A 19,695-nucleotide genomic window follows, 5' to 3' on the forward strand; every position below is an offset into this window, starting at 1 on the left:
TAAGGCACATACATTACTGGTGGGAATATTACACTATTCTTTTTCCAGATCCTTAACTATCCTTGGGAATTTCTCTTATTCATTCTTAAGATACCACTCCTAGTATTAATAATTCCTTCATGTTCATTTTCCTTTAAAACTTTTCCTGAATTTTAATTTTTTATAAACATTGTTGAAAACCAATATGCATTCATTTTTTCCCCCTGATACTCAATAAGAACTTAGATTTGCTTTTTTGTTTGGATTCCCTCACTTTTCTATTATATGAGTTTTGCTGGGCGATTTTTGCTTCCTTCTCTTCAGCTGTACTAAGTAAGTGTGAAAAATACATTAGTGTTTGACAATTTGGAAGGGAAAGAATGCAAATGATCCCTGATTGACAATATTCTAGAAAGTCAGACAGGCTGGCTTTTTTCATTAGTAATTTTATTAGTAATCATTTAATCTAATTTCAAAATTTTCTATAAATTGCCATTTCCTAATGTTGTATGGAACCTCCTTCTCAATTTAGAACTCATCTTTGTGAGATGGGTGCAGCATTTGGTTTGCCAGGACCTCCACAGAAAGGTGAACCTTAATGTCAGGAACCTTTCCTTTAATTTGACCTTACTTTCACCAGCCAATCCCTATTTCCCCCCCAGAGGACTAATTAGTCCTCTGCCATCCCACTGATTTCAAACCTCAAGGAAATAAAAAAGGACTTCCTCACAAAATAGCTGGAGAACTTTGTTCTAAGGAATAATGAGACAATCTCTAATAACCCATTATATAATTTTTTAATGTCCCCAAGATGCATGTAAAATTATAAAGCTAACAAAGCTGTCAGTCATGGAATATAACAACTCTCTTCTTCTTAGAGTTCTAGGTATCTAGGAAAGAGTAAGGGTCACAAAGTCAAAGGCACCAAGCTGGAAAACTCTAGAGGACTTTAGTTATACCCCAATCTTTGTAATTGACATACTCCATAGTTTTCAGTTCATACCCAAGTTAGATCTCAATAGATAGGAAATAATTAGGCACAATCTTTTGTCTGCAGAGTCTCTATGAAGATAAGTACAAATATTGTGCTGTTACTGAAAAAAAAGAGGAAAAGTTAAGATATAATTAGATGGCATAATTTTCTGTAATGTATTAGGAATAGCCAGGATTGCTAGCTCTGTAACTTATCATTGAGATAAAACCAAAATAATCATGAAAGTGGAAGAGAGAGCAACACAGAGTTACCCAATCACTAAAACAAAATTTCACTCTTGGTTTGAGAACAAATTTAAAAATAAGAGCATTCACTTTTATTGGGTTTCCCAATTGATTTCAAATAGAATCCTTCAAGGAGGAAACAAAAATCAGATTTTCAAGAGAAGTACAGTACTTATTTAGGCCTACAAACACATTTTTTCTTAAAGTCTATAAACACCACAGAATAATTTTCCTAACAATAAAAAATAAAATAAACTGCAGACATTGACAAATTGCCTGCCTGTATTTGGTACCTACCAATTTTTTCCAGCTGTTTTGATACATGCAGAGAGTTTTCCCAAAGTTTACATCTAAAACATTTAGCTAAAATCAAACTGTTCAACAGTACAGCAAACTTCTTTTCTTGAACAGCCACAAAATCTGACAACCCTAAAAAAAATTTTCTGATGTTAAATCTAGTATACTAGTTTACTGGAAAAAATACTGAAAAATCCATTAATCCTGTAACATACATCTTGTAATTCGTGAGCCATTTCTGAAAATCTTCGAGGTATCTTGGGTCAAAGCAAAGTCTTGTATGGGAATGCATCCTAGTTGAGCCTGAATAAGGCTGAGGGAAAGAAATTTCATGATTTCCTTTTACAAACTATTATCTCATAGTTTTTGATATCATTTATTGAAGTTATCTCTTCTTAAATACCTCTCTGCCTTAATCTCTGTGACACTAGATGATTCTATACCTCATATCATTATTGTCACAAGTCACTGCTGACTTTCTCTTTCCAATGTCTAAAAGTCCCCTTCTTTGTCTCTCCCAGAATGCCACTAACATTCAATACACATTTATTACATGTGTTTCTATACTGTTATCTTTATATACATGAATCTCATTCCAGCCAACCTGAAAGCTCCTGATGATGAAAAACTTAGCTTTTTTTCTATCATTTAACTTGCTTCAGCAGAACACACTCCCAAAAAAACATTTGTTGATTTAAAAAAATCACAAATTATCTATTTTAACTGAAGTCTAAGAGATTTTGGACATTAATTTCACATCTATATTCTGATATATATTCTTGTTTTATGTAAATATGTTCTTTTTGTATTAAAGAAAACAAATTTAAAGGCTTAAAACTAAAAAAAAAACTTTCAGAAATATGAATCACAAATAATAGTATTTTAAGACATTTAACAATCATCTTTACCAATTTACTTTCATTTCTCTTGTTTTAATTCTTCCTTCCATTGGAAATCTGTAAATAAAAACACAAGGCAAAACTTTTATTACTACTTATTTTAACTAAATAAAACCTTTTAAAAGTTACTTAAAACATATTTCCATACCTGATAGTTACCCGATGTGGATCTTTGTTCAATGTATTCAATGTTTTCTTTTCATTTATCCTTAATTGCACATCTACAAATTCCTTGCAGCTGGCTATCATTGTGACCTATAAAATTTCACATTTGCTCATTCATTTATGTCCATTCTTTACTTCTTTCCTTTCATACTCTTTCTATGTATTTACTTTTTTTTAATTTTTAAAATGTTTATTTATTTATTTTGAGAGAGAGCAAGCAGGGCCAGGGCAGAGAGAGAGGGAGAGAGAGAGAATTCCAAGCTGACTCCACACTGTCAGCACAGAGCCTGATGTAGGGCTCAATCTCATGACTGTGAGATTTATGAACTAAGCCGAAATCAAGAGTCAGACACTTAGCCAACTGAGCTACCCAGGCACCCCAGTATTTACTTATTTTTCATGCTGCCTTGGGACATCACAGCTTTGTCATTTAGCATAAGAGAATTAAAGATTTACTTTATATATTTTGCTTTTTAAAGGATTCATTCACTCATTCATTCATTCATTAACAAGTGTTTACAAACACTTGTTATATGCTAGACGTTATGTTACACACTGGGACTATGCCAATAAAATTGTAAATATTAACAAAATAAAATTTAAAATATTCAGTCCCATGCCTACCACATAGTAAGCACTCAATAAATGTAGCTTTCATTTCTACTACTATTATATTATTATTCACCCTTCTGTAGTTTGCAAAACATTGTCCTGATTGAGACTAATTTTGTAATGAAAAGAGTACTTTAGATATTAAAAAATTTGTGTTATAGAGCCTAGTTCTGTCAGATGACTGAGCAAAGCACTCTTTGTACTTTGGTTTCTCATATCTGTAACATGAAACTCACATCCCTTCTAATTCTCTTACACACTTACTGAACTCAAATTAAGATGAGTTAATTTAATATTAGTTTAATATTAAATATTAAGTGAATTTAATATTATTCTTGATTTCTTCTTAGTTAAGAATAATATTTACATAAAATACAAGCATTCTACTTTTCATCAATTTTGTGCATTTTTTCATATAATAATCTTATCTCAGTAATCAACGTAGATATTTTAAATAAAAATTAATGGTTGGGGCACCTGGGTGGCTCAGTCGGTTAAGCAGCCCGACTCTTGATTTTGGCTCAGGTTGTGATCTCACGGTTTTTGAGTTTGATCCCTGTATCTGGCTCTGTGCTGATGGTACAGAGCTTGCTTGGGATTTTTCTCTCTCCCTCTCTGCCCCTTCCCTGCTTGTGCACTCTCTCTCTCTCTAAATAAATAAATAAACTTAAAAAAATAATGGTTAAATTTGAGAATAAAATAAATGTCTTATTGCATATTCATGTCCCCTGTAAAGAGAGAAAGGACCAATACAGTTGTCAGGTATCAACAACATGACTATGGTACTATTTACTGCTGTAGCTGCAAAGTTGTCCCCCCTGTTTAACCTTGTTTTCACTCCCATTTTCTCCACAATCACTGCTTTTCTCTGGTCTATCATCAATACTATTCTATTTCTACTATTATTGTTATTCTTATGCAAAAGATTTAGGGAAGAATTACAAGTATATGGCACACTTGCCCCTCGCTATCCGTCATTCACAGCAGACTGGCCTAATATATCATGCCGTATCACCCTGGATCCTTCTCAACAAAGTATACTTGGTAGCCACTACCAAGGTAATTGGCATTATCACATAAATTGAAAGGCAGTTTCCATCCATACTTCGGGTATGTATATAAATTTTCTTAGCCCTGATACAGAAATACAATTGAAAATACATTATAAAGAGTAATATTCCATATCTAATGATCAAAGGTATATAAGGTTGGGAGACATAAGCACTATTAGAAATGCTTTCTTGGGCGCCTGGGTGGCTCAGTTGGTTAAGCATCCAACTTCGGCTCAGGTCATGATCTCACACTTCGCCAAGTTCAATCCCCGCATCCAGCTCTGTGCTGACACCTCAGAACCTGGAGCCTGCTTTGGATTCTGTGTCTCCTCTTTCTCTGCCTTTCCCCCATTCAGGCTCGCTCGCTCTCTCTCTCTCTCTCTCTCTCAAAAATAAATAAACATTAAAAAGTTAAAAAAAAAAAAGAAATGCTTTCTTATCTGCTCAATTTTAAGTTGCAAGAGATATGCAAATTAGTTGTTTCCCCAATATTATTTTATAATATGTCATTACATATTTATTTTCTAGCGACAACTAATTTACCAGATCTAATAAAGTCTCTTTTCCACTGATGGTACAAAATTTCTTCACTGTCTCAAATGTAATATAATACCAAGCCATCAATCTTCCTGCCTCTGTGGAAAAAGATGAAAAAAGGAACATTGACTCCATCAGTTGAAGCAACCTGCTTTTTCATCAGTTTAACAAAGATTCCTTAACATGTATTCTGTACCTATAACAGCATCAGGTAAAAAGACACACCAAAAAATCTCGAAGACACAGTGTCTGGAATTTATAGGTTGACTAGGGAGATGGACATGCAAAATAGCTAGACTAGAGGACAAAATCCAGTTAATGATAATGTTTATATATACAACCTTAAGTTCAGAGGAAATTAAAACTTAAGAGAATGGTCAGTGTGGGACGGCTTGGTAGAGAAAATGGGGCTTGAGCAGGATTTTAAAATAACTAATATGCCTTGGCAGAAAGAAAATAAAGCTGTCATGACCTCAGTAAAAATCAAGCCTTGTTTATCAAAGGAGTAAAGTTAAAAAGACTATCTTTAGAAAAATAAAAAAGACTATCTTTAGAACACTATAATGAGAGATATGGCTTAACAGTGACTATGCGTTCAGGTCAAACTGACCTGCTTCAAATCACTGCTCCACCACTTGTTAAGGAGGTGATCATGTGCAGGTTATTTTACCAGTTTCTTAATGTAATGTGGGGATAACAGAGGTACGTATGTCATAGATTTTTTGTGAAGATTAAATGCAGTAATACATATATAGTACTTAGCAGAGTGCCTAACATTAAATAAATACTGCATACTTTTATTGCCAAACCATGATGAATAATAAACTATGAAGGCCTGAAGAGCCTGGAAATACTAGTAAAGGAGTTTAGATTTTGGATTTGATTTGTAAAATAACAGAGGACCACTTAAAATTATAAAGCAAATTGTAATTAAACTGAAGTTTGAAAATAAATTGTTTTGAAATAGAACTTTGAGTTGGTTGGGGGTAGCAAGATGGGTAGAGTGGGGGTGAGTAAATGATGAAATGAAATTCATTTAAAAAGCTACTGATTTCAATTACAGGTTGTTAAAAGCATTACAAAGAATTTCAGTCTTGTGAACACACACACAGAAAACAGCTGGGAAGAGAAAAATGGCATGCTGCTTCTCAAGGAAAGGGCTAACATTTATGTATGTGCTACAGGTTTTGCTGAAGAAGGGAAGAATTTGACATCCCACCAGACATATAGGCATCAAGGACATGGTAGAGTAGAAAGAACTAAGAATCAAGAATAGAGAAGTAACCAGGGCAGCTTAGAAGTCACTTTATCAATTAGGATCCTGATGGATTTGTTCAGCCAAAATGTAGGTGATGCAGTGGTTCATAAAAGGGAGCATCTGGGAGCAGTGTGTGAGATAATAGAGACTATGGTTACCATGGGAACTAGTACATTAACCCGTAGGATACATTTAAAGATGCTCCTCTTATCCTAGATGTTTATAAATTAATAAAAGGTTTCTCCCTGCCAGAGAAAATGAAATGTTTGAGAAAAGACTTGATACTTGCTGGCTTATTAGAAAGGATGAAAGTTTCCTAGTTAAGGGATAAAATTAACTTAGAAAGGAAGCCATGAAGCAAGTGAGTCAAAGAACTGGCAAAAGAGCATCTACAAGAGTTATAAGAGATTTGAAACGACCCTAAGATTTGAGTATTTCAACTCAAGTTACCAGAATCAGTGAAGACAAAGTCTGTGCCTGCCAAAAAGAAGCTCTATTAATTTTATAAACAGGACTCATACAGCATAAATAGATCATGCTAACAATGATGATACCCTGTTATCATCATTGAGATAATGAGATATTTAACTGAGATAACAATTTAATTTTAGCATCATCTAAATTTTAGTAGAACATATTTTAAAATTTAGTTTTAAGCAAGTGTTAAATTTACTAACTGATGGAAAAATTACCAGTTGGTTTGAAATTAACATCTTCATCCATCCTAATCAAGTCCAGAGATGATAAATCATTCAGATTCTTCAAACACAATTCTGTTCAGTAATAGGAAACATATTTTTCTATTTTAGTAAGATAAGGGAGTAGCACAAAATAGAATTGATAATCAAATATGCTAAAGTTGTGTTTCTGTATATTTGCTGTGGGAAAAACTATAGTCTCTACTTAAGTGGTAAGAAAACACTCATTAAATAAAAGACCCAGCTAATAGGCTAAAAAGTATTGTTTCTAACAGTAACAATAATACAAATAATCAAAATAACATTAAGTGATAAAATAACATTTACAACTTGGAACTTTTTATTTTAATAAGGAAATTTGTATTTCCTCATTTAATCAAAATAACTCAATGAGGTTAAGTATTAATATTATTTTATATACAAGCTAGGAAACAAAGAAACGGGCTAGGTTACTTGCTCAAGGTCTTTGCAACCACTTTCTATCTGACTTCCAATATGGCATGGTTTTCTTTTTTTTTTTTTCCTTTTTTTTTTAAAACTTTTATCAAACATGTATACACACGAAGTATAAAGTCAAATAGATCTATAAAGATTGTTCAAAAAAACACCAGTCTTTTCCCTCCTCTGAGTTTGCCACTTTTTTGAGTTTGCCACTTTTCTGAGTTCGCCACTTAAGAACATTTCAGCTGATGCTTTTAGTACTTACTTCAGCATCTCTAAAATGCCACTATTGCTACCTGGAAGGAACTTTTGAACAGGAAGTTCACTCTCATTGACTGATGAAGATCAGAGCAATTATAGTAGCCTGCTGCTTACAGTGCTCTCATTGTTCCATGCTATAAAGCTCAGAAGACTGGAGGTTGTTCAGAGCAGGAGTGAAAACACCACAACCTGCTCAATCTTAAAGAGAGTAGCCACTCACAAAAACACAGCCCTTGGAAGGCAAAATTCTTTGAGAAATACTTCAGTTTAAGCAACATTGCTTAGGCAGCTTGATAGTTTTAAGTATTTGTTTAAGTAAGGCTTTGAGGTCTTTGCTAATTTTCTTAATTTTTCACTAATAACTTTCAGTAAGTTAATCAGTCAAAGGAATGCTTATTACATTACATTCTGAGAGCACTATTCTAAGCTTTAGGTTTAAAGCAGTGAACAAGGTTCCTTCTCAAAAGAACTTACATTTTACTGAATGAAACAATCAGTACACAGTTTAACAATAATAAGATTTCAGGTATTGGTGTGTTTAAGGAACAACAAGAGATCCAATTTAGAGACAGAATGAAGGAGGGGGAAAGTGACAAGAGATGAAATCAGAGAAACAGGCAGTGAGATATCAAGAAGGATTTGTGGGCTCTGGTGGAAAGTCTGCATTTTATTCTAAGAGTGATGAGGGAGCTACTGGAGCATACTGAGCAAATATAACAATATTTAGCAATATTTAACAATATAACAATATTGGGGCATACTGAGTAAAACATAACAAACTTAGGAAAACAAAGGATCCTTTCTAAGAGATTTAATGCAGATCTCCAAGGATACCAAAACATTATATTCAGTTATATAATAAACTTGGCTATTCTTTATAAGCAAACTTAGCTACCCTATAATGACCAAAGATAAGGCAAATATAAACTGTGGTTCTACTAATTTAACAAAGTTAAATTAAGGCTTAATTAAACTAAATTAAACTTAATTAAATTATAGTTGTCAAAATATAGCAAGACATTTTTTGGACTATCTCTGATTTCTTGTGTTCCTTATGATCAAAATATGTTTTAAAAAACTCCATTCAAAATTGCCCAGTAAAGGACAATACAACTATTTTATAGATCTGTTTCTCAACAGCAGCATTATGAATATACGCTATTACTTATCACCTTGTTTCAACAATATATTCATTCTTTAATTTTTTAATGGTTTTTTGTTTTGTTTTGTTTTGTTTTTGAGAAAGAGAGAGACAGAGGGCAAATGAGGGAGGGGCAGAGAGAGGAAAACACAGAATCTGAAGCAGGCTCCAGGCTCTGAGCTATCAGCACAGAGCCCGATGCGGGGCTCGAACTCATGAACTCTGAGATCATGACCTGAGCCGAAGTCGGACACTTAACTGACTCAGCCATCCAGGCACCTCAACAATATATTTATTCTTTAATCAATACAGTTTTACTGCTTCATCCTTATCTCTGCATTTTAATATGCATATGTGTATATCCAAGTAAAGAATAAATAAAAGTTGGCTAAATATTTTTAGATCTACACCAGGTGAGGGTCCAGACTAGTATTGTTGCTCTGTAGATGAATATCTATTCCTTGATCCTTTTCTTTTCTTAAAGTAGTCTTTGTACCCAGCATGAAGCTCTGGGGCTTGAACTCACAACTCTAAGATCAGGAGATGTATGCTCTACTGACTGAGCCAGTGAGGTACCCCAAAAATGGCTAAATATTTTTAGTGAATCTAACATTTTTTCTTCTACTGAGAGTCTCAATACAATGAAGAGGTAACAATTTCTAATTTTAATAAATGCTCAACTATCTTTTGACATCTTAAAAGAGAGATCATGAAGTATTGAGTGATTAATTAGAATGAAGCTAGGGTTTGATGGGAATATACCATTAGCACAGATTAGGACAAGAAGCCCATAATCAAGGTAGGCTTATATTTTCAATTAAAATTAAACTAGAAAAGAAAAAATGAAGAGTTGTGTATCTACAGCCAATATTTTCAAAGTCAAGGATCATTGTAAAAACAAAAACAAACCAAGTTAACATATTTTACAAAGGAAGATATTCTGATAGAATTAACTAATTCAGAAAAAAAGTACATGTGCTAAACTTTATTTGCATGTGAAAAAGAAATAGTTCATTTTTTTTTTCTGGAGGAAACAAGTTTACTTTTTAAAAATAATTTTAAATTAAATTTTAAATTAAAAATACTTTTAAAAAATAATTTACCAAAAAGTATTCTTACTTCCACTCTAACCAACCTTTTTCATTAAACTTTGTAAAATATAATTTTTTATAAGGAAATGCATCTAACCTTGTAATTTTGCTTCAATTCCATCTTTGTTCAATCCAGATGCAAAACCTATATGTTATGAAAATTGATAAAAAATAAAATAGAGAGGATTTAACTCACTTTATAGGCTCAGTTTACAGCTGTTTAACTAGAAAAGAGTAATCTAAATCTTAAATTGGGAAAAAAACAGCTTACTGAGTTAAAGTAAGGCTTAACTATCCACAAAAGATAACCACTGTTGTGAAATCCTTTCAATATCAATTGACTATCTTTTGCATATTTTATAACCATGACCAGGCATTCTGTACTTTTTTCCCTTGGAGATCTTAAAGTTTTTTGTATTTTTGTTTGTTTGTTTGTTTTTGGGTTTTTTTTTTTTTTACTTAGGAATACATTTAATTAAAGATCTCTACTCTGAAAACCACAACATGTTGAGGAAAGAAATTACAGAAGATACAAATAAATGGAAAGGTAGGAGATCTTAAAGTTTCAAACGTGTGTGCATTAGAATAGTATTGCAGCAAGTCAGGTTTTAATTTGATATTCAGCAATTGTAAGTATTTTTACTTTATAATCTGTACCACATGAGAACCCTCTAGAAGCAATATAACCACATGTATATTAGCTTTAGAAGCAGAATTCAAATTCCAGCAGCAAGAGCAGTACTACACACTTTGATGTGAACATTAGTTCAGACAAAATTCAGGAATTTTTAATTTTAACTTTTTAAAAATAATTTTAGGCATATTTTAAATTTTTATTCGAGTTAATTTTTTTTCTAAAAGATCTATTTTTAATGGTGCTGATTTCTAACCTTATTAAAAGACTAGAAGCATAAAAGATAAAGATTTCTCACATTTGTCTACTCTTGCCTCTGAATGTATTTCTGAATGTTATTACTTTTTGCTTTTGTTACCTACTAGTGTCTGTAATCTATTCTGTGACCTAATACTATGCCTAATAGTATAAATATAGAACCATCTGGCTTGAAAAATTTACTACTTTTTCAAATCAAAGTAACAAACCATAATGAGATGGATTTTTCAAGGCTCTGATATAAAGCAAAGTTGATCGTATCCATTCCAAAGCAATATTCACATCTGTGATGGTATGCAGCACTATCTCTGCATTTAAATGTTCAATAAGATGTCTGTGTAAACTAACAGAAAAAAAAAAAAACAACTTTGCCTTAGTAACATGTATTTCAATGCCATAACGCTTACTTTTTTAAAACTTCAATAATATTTTGAATAATTCAATAATATAATTGAATATACTCATTGCTATATAAAAATTCATGAAAGATAACTTAATTTTCAAAATATAAGAGAAAACTTTAACAAATGAGTTAAACTGTTAAAAAATTATAGATTTTTCTCTACTACATGCCTCTAGAAGACATTATTACTTAAAAAACAGTGGGGAGTGAATTTTCTCCCAGAGTATTAAAATTATATACTTTACTAAAAGGTCCCAGATTGCCTATCTATTATTAAACAAATTTTAAAGATGTGAAGAGATGTGAAAATTATAGTCTTCCTCTTATTACTAATTTGGCCTTTTATAACAAGGATACATGCTACCACATGCTAAGAAACTACTGGATAAAAATATTATGTTGTCTTTTTTTTTTTTTTTTACTACTAAGTTTTTTAAAAGGATACAAACTTTCCACTTAGATTATTGAAAAATTTCAAGAAAATAGCCTTAGAAAATCTCCTAATCAAATTTCCTTTTATATGTGAAAAGGAAAAATATAGGCTATATTAACATCTTTTTAGAATATTTTCTGTATTACCTGCTTTCTACAGTGTCACTACAAGCTAACATCTGAATATACTTCTCTTTTGTACTTAACCGAGTCATAATAACTGCAGTAGCTGTAGTGTCAAACTGGAAAAAAGCACACACACACACACAGACACAGAGAAATGTAGTAAAAAAGAGTACATGTTGGTACCAGTCCTCTTCAATAACTCATGAATTTCATTTTATATTAAACAGTCTCTGTCTTAAACAATAGGTCAAAAGGGCCTTAAAAATACTTCTGAATTTGAATGTTCACTGAAAATGTAATTTAAAACCTTCCAAGAGTATAGATGCAAAACTATCACTTGGTTTCAATGTAATATACTTTTGGCAATGGTAAAATCAAAACAAACTTAGGCAACTGGATAAAAGTTATAAGATTTGGTGTATTTTACATATAATCTAATTGATCCTATAAAAATCATGGATTTGGATAACATAGTATTTTGACATTCTTTGAAAAATTATTTTTCCTACATGTTCCCTTACTACCCATATGAATGACTTCTATAAGTATTTGTTAGAGTAGGACATGTTTTGTAATATATATGGGCCAATTTTTAATTGTCACAATACCTGGGGACCACTATTGGCATTTTGTGCTAAGACTCAGGGATACTACACATTTTGCAAGTTATGACAGTCCTACACAATGAAACACTGTCCCATCTAAAATGCAAATAGCATCCCCATTCAACAAAAAAAACAAAAACCCTCAAAACCAAAAAAAGCATTAACAGCATACACACATTCATAAATCCAACTATCAGCCAATGGAAACTCAGAGGGAGTAGAGCAGTATGTGTCCTTTGGTAAGACTTGTTTTACTTCTATTAAAGTAGATTTTCCATTACATTTATTTTTAAACTTAATCTAAATAGGAAATGTTAATCTCCTGTTTAACAAAAAGTACACAAAAAGAGTTTTTGCTTTTTACCTCGTTTTAAAACAAGTTACGAAAATAAACATTGTCACTTACTTGAGGTCGACCCGCTCTACCAATCATCTGTAGAATATCTGTTTCACTGTATTCTTCAAACATTCCTCCAGCATAATGCATTGTAGATTTTATAACTACTAGGTGAGCAGGCAAATTTACTCCCATAGCTAAAGTACTGGTAGTAACTGCATTGGATTAAGAAATAGTATTTTCAAGCTTTATAACTTTATTGCTTCAGGTAGATATCTTCTTATAAGATATATATTCTTATAAATGTAATAAAAACTCATACATAGGGAATTTATGAAGAACAAAGAGGAAAAGAACACTACAATGCAAAATAATGACACATCTAAAAACTATTAAATTCTTATTTTTCAAGTAGCACTGTGTTCAGTAACATAACTAAAACTGCCAAAAAGTTTACTGTAGCATGTGTATGCATGGGTAGTTACATAATTTTAGAATCTTGGAAGAAAAGCAGAAATAAGTCAGAATGATTAGGCTTTTTCTTTTTTTTTTCTCTTAATAAATAGTTTTCCAAAATATCTTATAATAGCCACAAGAATTTGGTTTACTTACAAAGAACTGGTAGATCTCCAACAGTGAAAGCTCCTTCAACTACTTTTCTATCTGACGGCTCCATACCAGCATGATGATAAGCAACACCATAGATTAAGATATCTATAACAGAAATATATAATCTGTTATACACTGTTAATATTGCATCAATAATTGATTCCTTTTATCTATAGCTGAAAATGCAGTTCAAAAATAATCTCTAAACCTACCTCTCAGTTTTGAATCTCTTAAGGAATATGCACACTTCTGTAACCTATTTTAAAAAATCATAAAATTATTAAGTTATTCACTAATATAAAAACTCTTAGTTTATTAATTATTGTGAAGGTACAGATATCAAAACAGTTTCACAATATCATTGTTTGAAATCATCTTTAAGAAGTAGAGAATATCTAAATGTTTGTTTATTTGTTTATTTATTTATGAAAGGAGGGTAAGGGCAAAGAGAGAGGGAGACAGAGAATCCCAAGCAGACTCTGCACTGTCAGTGAAGACCCCAACAGAGGGTTCAATCCTACAAACTGTGAGATCATGATCTGAGCCCAAATCAAGAGTCAAGATGCTTAACCAACTAAGCCACCCAGGGGCCCCAAGAAGTAAAGAATATCTAACTTTGATACTCAGACATCCCTAAATTCACAACTCAGCAAAACAAAACAAAAATCAAAAAACAATTTAAAAATGGGCAAAGGACATAAAAGGACATTTTTCCAGAAAAGACACAAATGGCCAATAATACATGAAAAGGTGCTGAACATTATTAAACATCAGGGATAAATACAAATCAAAACTATAATGAGATGTCACCTGTTAGAATAGCTAGTATCAAAATGACAGGAGACAACAAATGTAGAGGATCTAGAGAAAAGAGAGCCCTTTCACACTGTTGGTGAGAATAGTAAACTAGTATGGCCACTATGGAAAATAGTATGAAGATTCCTCAAAAAATTAAAAATAGAACTACTAAATCATCCAGAAATTCTATATCTGAATTATATCCAAAGGAAATATCAGTATCTCAAAGAGATATCTGTATTCCTATGTTCACTGCAACATTATTCACAATAACCAAGACAGCCAAACAAGAGTCTCAGACAAATGAATGGACAGAGAACATTTGACATACACACACACACACACACACACACACACACACACACACACATACACACAGAGGAATATTATTCAGCCTTAAAAAAGAAGGAAATTCTGCCTTTTTTGACAACATGGATGAAACTAGAGGGTATAGTCCTAAGTGAAATTAGCCAAAAAAAGAAAGACAAGTACTGCATAGTGTCACTTCCATGTGAAATCTTAAAAGAAAGTAAGAAAGAAAGAAAGAAAAGAAAGGAACTCAGAAACAGAGTAGAAAAGTGGTTGCCAGAGGTTGAAGCTGGGGGAAACAGGAAGAGGTTCCCAAAAGGGTACAAATTACACGTGCGCGCGCGCGCACACACACACACACACACACACACACACACAAAGAAGTCCCTATTTTATCAGCTGTAACACTGAAGCTCATTTTAAAACAGGAATTTGGAAACCTCACTTTCCACCAGAAAAAAACATAAATGGTGATTATTACATTCATGGGTCAGAATATAAGTCTATTCCCATAATTTGCCTGGAAATATTCACAGGGAGTAACAATTTTTAAATCTCTACTATATTACTAGTAAGCCAAAAAAGATAAAAATAAGAAGTAGTTGTTTATAGTCTTCTGAGATATGAAAGAAAGAAAACTAGGTTAAATCAAGAGAAGAGGAAGTTAAGAGAGTTTCTTGACAATCTGAAAAGGAATTCTGGGTACTTTAGAAGATTTTGGAGGTTGGTGGGCTTGGTTCTTATTTATGTCTAAGAACCACCAAATTTGTGTTTTTCCATTTCACTGTTGCAGATAATGACACTAGCACACATTATTTTTAATATAACATTCACAATTTTTTTAAGGATTCATAATGTAATGAAGAGACGGCAAGAAGAAAAGACATGTTGGTATTAAGCACAAACTCTGTGCTATACACTGTTAAGTGTCTTAGAAATGTTGCTTTATTTAATTCTCACAATAACATAGTGATACAGATAGTCGACTCCCATATTAAGAAATTGAAACTGATTAAGAAATTGAAATGGAGAGGTGTGCCCAATGATACACTGCCAGTAAAGTGGCAACACTGCAATCCAAATCATGGTCACTAAGTTCATGCTGTTTCTAACACTACCATTTCATTCCTGAAAAAAACAGGAATAAAAAAGGGGGCTAAAGAAAAAAAAGGAGAGACAAAGAGTGAAGACAGAAGGGAATTAAAAGAGCAATTTTTCTTGAGTTACTTGGTAAGAGTGGGAAATGAGAAAAGGAGAAGTATGATACATGCTTCTGTTTAAGAAAATGATTATCTGAAACAAAATTAGCTACTTTGTGTGCAGCAGACAACAGAGGAAAAGGGAGAGGATGGAATGGAAATTAGTTTTAAGGATGCTTAAAGGTTAACTATTTCAGTTCCTTACTCCTATAAATAGGCTCAGGTCCAAAATGCTAATTATTAAGTATTCATTTTGGGAGGCTATATAGTCATTCTGTATTTATTTTTGGGACAGAGACAGAGCATGAACGGGGGAGGGGCAGAGAGAGAGGGAGACACAGAATCGGAAACAGGCTCCAGGCTCTGAGCCATCAGCCCAGAGCCCGACGCGGGGCTCGAACTCACGGACCGCGAGATCGTGACCTGGCTGAAGTCGGACGCTTAACCGACTGCGCCACCCAGGCGCCCCTAGTCACTCTGTATTAATGATGCCACCACTACACAAAAAATTCTATAAGTTTTTAAAAATTTCCTTCAGAGTTAGTTTTAGATCAAGAAAATAAGCTTCACTGCTTGACAGCCACATGTGTTTCTCACTAAAAGTCACATGACCCAACTTGATCAACTAGTTTATTCACCCAAGTAGTTTTCAAATTAGTCATTGCTACTTAGAGTCTTTTTATACCTACTTTTTTTTTTTTTTTAAACCCAGTTTACATTTATTCTATTACTAGTTTTATAATGACCTGGTCAGTTTTTGAAACACCATCTTTACTGAAAACATTTAGAAAATTAATAATCAAGAATGTTATAAAACCAAGTGCTGCTGGTTTGAAAACTATCAATTGTGATTCGATCATAGAAAAGGTTTGTGCTAGCAAAATGACCTGAGGGATGCATACAGTCTCCCAAAGTGCTTGATCATGGCACATAAACAGCCAAGGAGTTTTCTTGATTAGAACCAAAGGCTCAGACTAGTTGATTAAAATAAAAACTTAAAAAAAAAAAAAGCTCAGGAAACATTCTCATTATGAAAATACTACCAATTAACTTCCTGAAGTTAATTAAGAAATTTCAAAATACAGAAATATTTTGTTATTTGGATGTATGCTACAACAGAAAAAGTATTTGGGGTGCCTGGGTGGCTCAGTTGGTTAAGCATCCAACTCTTGATTTTGGCTGAGGTCATGATTTCACAGTTCGTGAGTTCGAAACCCATTTTGGGCTCTGTGCTGACAGTGCAGAACCTGCTTAAGATTCTCTTTTCCTTTCTCTCTGCCCCTCCAACGTTCTCGTTCTCTCATTCTCTCTCTCTCTCTCTCAAAAGTAAATAAGTAAACAGAAGCACAAGGGTGGCTCAGTGGGTTAAGCATCTTACTTTGGCTCAGGTCATGATCTCACAGTCTGTGAGGTCGGGCCCCACATCAGGCTCTGTGCTGACAGCTCAGAGCCTGGAGGCTGCTTTGGATTCTGTATCTCCCTCTTTCTCTGCCCCTCCCGCACTCACACTCTGCCTCTGTTTCTCTCTCAAAAACAAATAAACATTTAAACAAATTTTTTAAATAAATATGTAAAAACAGAAGCAAAAGTATTTAATAAAAAGCTAAAGAAACCACAGTACAAAATAGGTCATAGCTGGGGATGTTAGACAGACTTAGAAACCTTAGTAACAGAATCTGGGGATTGATGGACAAAAAGAAGTCTTGTAGAAGTTGTTAGAATCTGAGCAGTTAAAGGCAAATTGAGGTAAGCATCAGTCTCTTTCCCTGGTCCACACCAACTCAAAATGGAATTCCATTCCTTTTCGTTCAATGTATCTAAAATAATTCTATTTTATGATTCTTTCTCTCAAACCAACTCCTCCTCCAGTGTTTCCCAGCTGAATTATATAGCACTCCCTGGTTGCTCATTGCAGAAACCTAACACTAACACCTCCCTCACCTTCCTCCACATAGGTAATCGATTACCAAGTCCTGTTGATTTTTACTTCTAAACATATGTTAAATATATAATTTTACCTCCATCAACACTGCCACCTCCTTAGTTCAAATCACTATTAGTTTCTAATAGTTTGAGATGCCCATAGATATGTAATTGGAGATGTCAGTTAGGCATGGACTATAGACCTGGAACTCAGAATGGAGATCTGGGTTGGAGCTATAAATTCACAGACATATATAAATATGAGTGTATGTATATTCTTTGAACCCATGTGATAGATACAAATACTCAGAAGTGTGGAATTCGAAAGAATGAACCTTGGACAGAACCTCTAGAATGTCAATATTTAAGAGCTGAATAGAAGAGGTGAAAAGAGGGCTGAGAATGAGCAGCCGGCAAAGTAGGAAGAAATCTGATAGAGGATGATCTTGAAAGCACAGAGTCCAGAGTTTTTAAATACGGTGGGAGGGACCAAATGTTTTAGAGGCTGCTGAGAGATCAACAGCAAAATTAGCTTTAGTGAAAGATTACAACAGATGCTGAATTGAAAATGGGCAAAAAAAAAAAAAAAAAAAATGAGGACGGCAATATGAATAATTTTTCAAGAAACTTGGCTATGAAATAAAGACAAGATCATAGTGTCACTAAGATTCAGTCTCTCAATCTTCCAAATTACTATTATCCTTGTTTTATAGACAAGGAAACTGAGGCTTAGAGAGGTTGAGTAACTTCAAAAGGTTAAGGAATGAACCCAGATTTCTCATCTCATCAAGGTAATCCCTAAAAGTCTTTCTACCTCCAATAAAAAAAAGAAAAAAAAATACCTCTGCCTCTGTTCCACAGCCATAATAAACTTAGCATCTTTCACAAGTACCAAAGCAGCCTGTTGCACACCTTTCCTTGTTGCACAAAACTGAAAATAAATGAATAATTCTTGGATTAATCATATTAAAAACTGAATACTACACTCAAAAATATGCAACTAACAATCCGTACCACAAGTGTGGGTTTCTGATCAGAGTATGTTTGTATAACATTGGCAATTTTGTAGTTGAGGGTTAAATCAAACTTAAATTCGGTTTGGTTACTACTGCAGGGAAATCCAAGGACCACTTTCCGAAGTTTCACCGGCCGATGTTTCTCATCCACTTTCAGACATACAGCAGGTCTTTCACCATTTGAAAGCCATTCTGCAATCTTTAAATAACAGAAATATACATTAAAAGTTTTGTCTAGTGAAGTTTTATGGCTAAAAATAACCGAATAACAGAATACCTTAAAGTCAAGGTATAAAAATATGTAATCAAGTAGTCTTTTTCAGTATTACATATTCCATTGACACTGCTCTATTGATATATTGGTAAATATTATCAGTAGCAGTATTTTAAGATTATACCCCGTTTTCACTATGATAAATTCCCAATTAATTATAATTATTTTGTTTTATTTTCCTTCCTACAAAATTGATTTCAGCAGAGAAACTGAATTTCTCACTATCATTATAACCTTCCTATTTTTCAGAACTATGCCTAGATGTGGGTGACACAACTTTTGAGTTGTGCTAAGTAACAGCCGAAGAGTACCAAAGTAATAGTTGGCCTAGATTGGCAAGAGCTGACAATTTTTAAACAAAGAGTAAATAAATACTTGAGAAATGGCAATGCCAAAAGCACATTACAGGCTCAATGCTGAAGTCACTAATTTCTGGAACTATTGTGACCAGACCTCATTGTCACATAACCCGGTTAGTAAACAGACTTCATGCCCTGCTCTGAAACTGACCATTGCTTTTACAGGAAATTGTAGTTGCACAGGAAGGAAATATAAAAACATTTTCAAGACTATCATGGGTGTAAATAAGATCACACAAGAATTTAATTTGAAAGGAGCAGAAGGCCAAGAGTAAAGACACTAATTTAGGAGAAAATTGAGGAAGAGGATTTGTACAAAGAGATAGAAAAGTAGCATTCACAGATGTAGCAATTATCACAAAGGGGGAAAGAATTTCAAGAATTACAGAGTACTAATATTAAATACTGTTTACAAATCAAAAGAAAAGTTTATTATCCCAATGTGGAAAAAGGGTAAAGAACATGACCTGGCAAGTTGCAAAAAAGAACTTAAAGTAATTAATTTTTAAAAAATATTTATTTCACTAAAAATCAAAGCAGTATAAAATTTTAAAGTAAAGTACGTTTAAACAAGAAGTGTGACAACTATTTAAATGTAATAGTAACAATAATAACTTATTATAATATCCAGTGCTAGAATAGAGAAATGGCTAATGGTGGAAGTACAAATGCCTGTACCATTTATTGAAAGCACTACGTCCTTAGAGTTTTATATATCCTTTCACTCAGTTATTCTACACTAGAAGTTCATCCTAGAAAAATAA

At 33.1% G+C, this 19,695-nt stretch overlaps 1 protein-coding gene across 9 annotated transcripts in view; it reads right to left on the bottom strand.

Annotated features, from left to right (window-relative positions):
- Positions 1-19,695, bottom strand: part of HFM1 (helicase for meiosis 1) — a 96,245-nt gene that overhangs the window by 47,332 nt on the left and 29,218 nt on the right. For all 9 annotated transcript variants that reach the window (XM_053214420.1, XM_053214417.1, XM_053214418.1 and 6 more), the window contains 14 exons: positions 18,297-18,497; positions 18,125-18,213; positions 13,266-13,309; positions 13,057-13,158; positions 12,514-12,659; positions 11,524-11,618; positions 10,751-10,884; positions 9,747-9,794; positions 6,710-6,790; positions 4,766-4,857; positions 2,542-2,648; positions 2,403-2,450; positions 1,710-1,807; positions 1,495-1,626 (listed from right to left, as the gene is read on the bottom strand). In XM_053214420.1, coding sequence (XP_053070395.1) covers positions 1,495-1,626; positions 1,710-1,807; positions 2,403-2,450; positions 2,542-2,648; positions 4,766-4,857; positions 6,710-6,790; positions 9,747-9,794; positions 10,751-10,884; positions 11,524-11,618; positions 12,514-12,659; positions 13,057-13,158; positions 13,266-13,309; positions 18,125-18,213; positions 18,297-18,497 — 1,417 coding nt within the window. The remainder of the gene's footprint in view (positions 1-1,494; positions 1,627-1,709; positions 1,808-2,402; positions 2,451-2,541; positions 2,649-4,765; positions 4,858-6,709; positions 6,791-9,746; positions 9,795-10,750; positions 10,885-11,523; positions 11,619-12,513; positions 12,660-13,056; positions 13,159-13,265; positions 13,310-18,124; positions 18,214-18,296; positions 18,498-19,695) is intronic.

The sequence above is a fragment of the Acinonyx jubatus genome, chromosome C1 (assembly GCF_027475565.1).
Source record: "Acinonyx jubatus isolate Ajub_Pintada_27869175 chromosome C1, VMU_Ajub_asm_v1.0, whole genome shotgun sequence".
NCBI lineage: Eukaryota > Metazoa > Chordata > Mammalia > Carnivora > Felidae > Acinonyx > Acinonyx jubatus.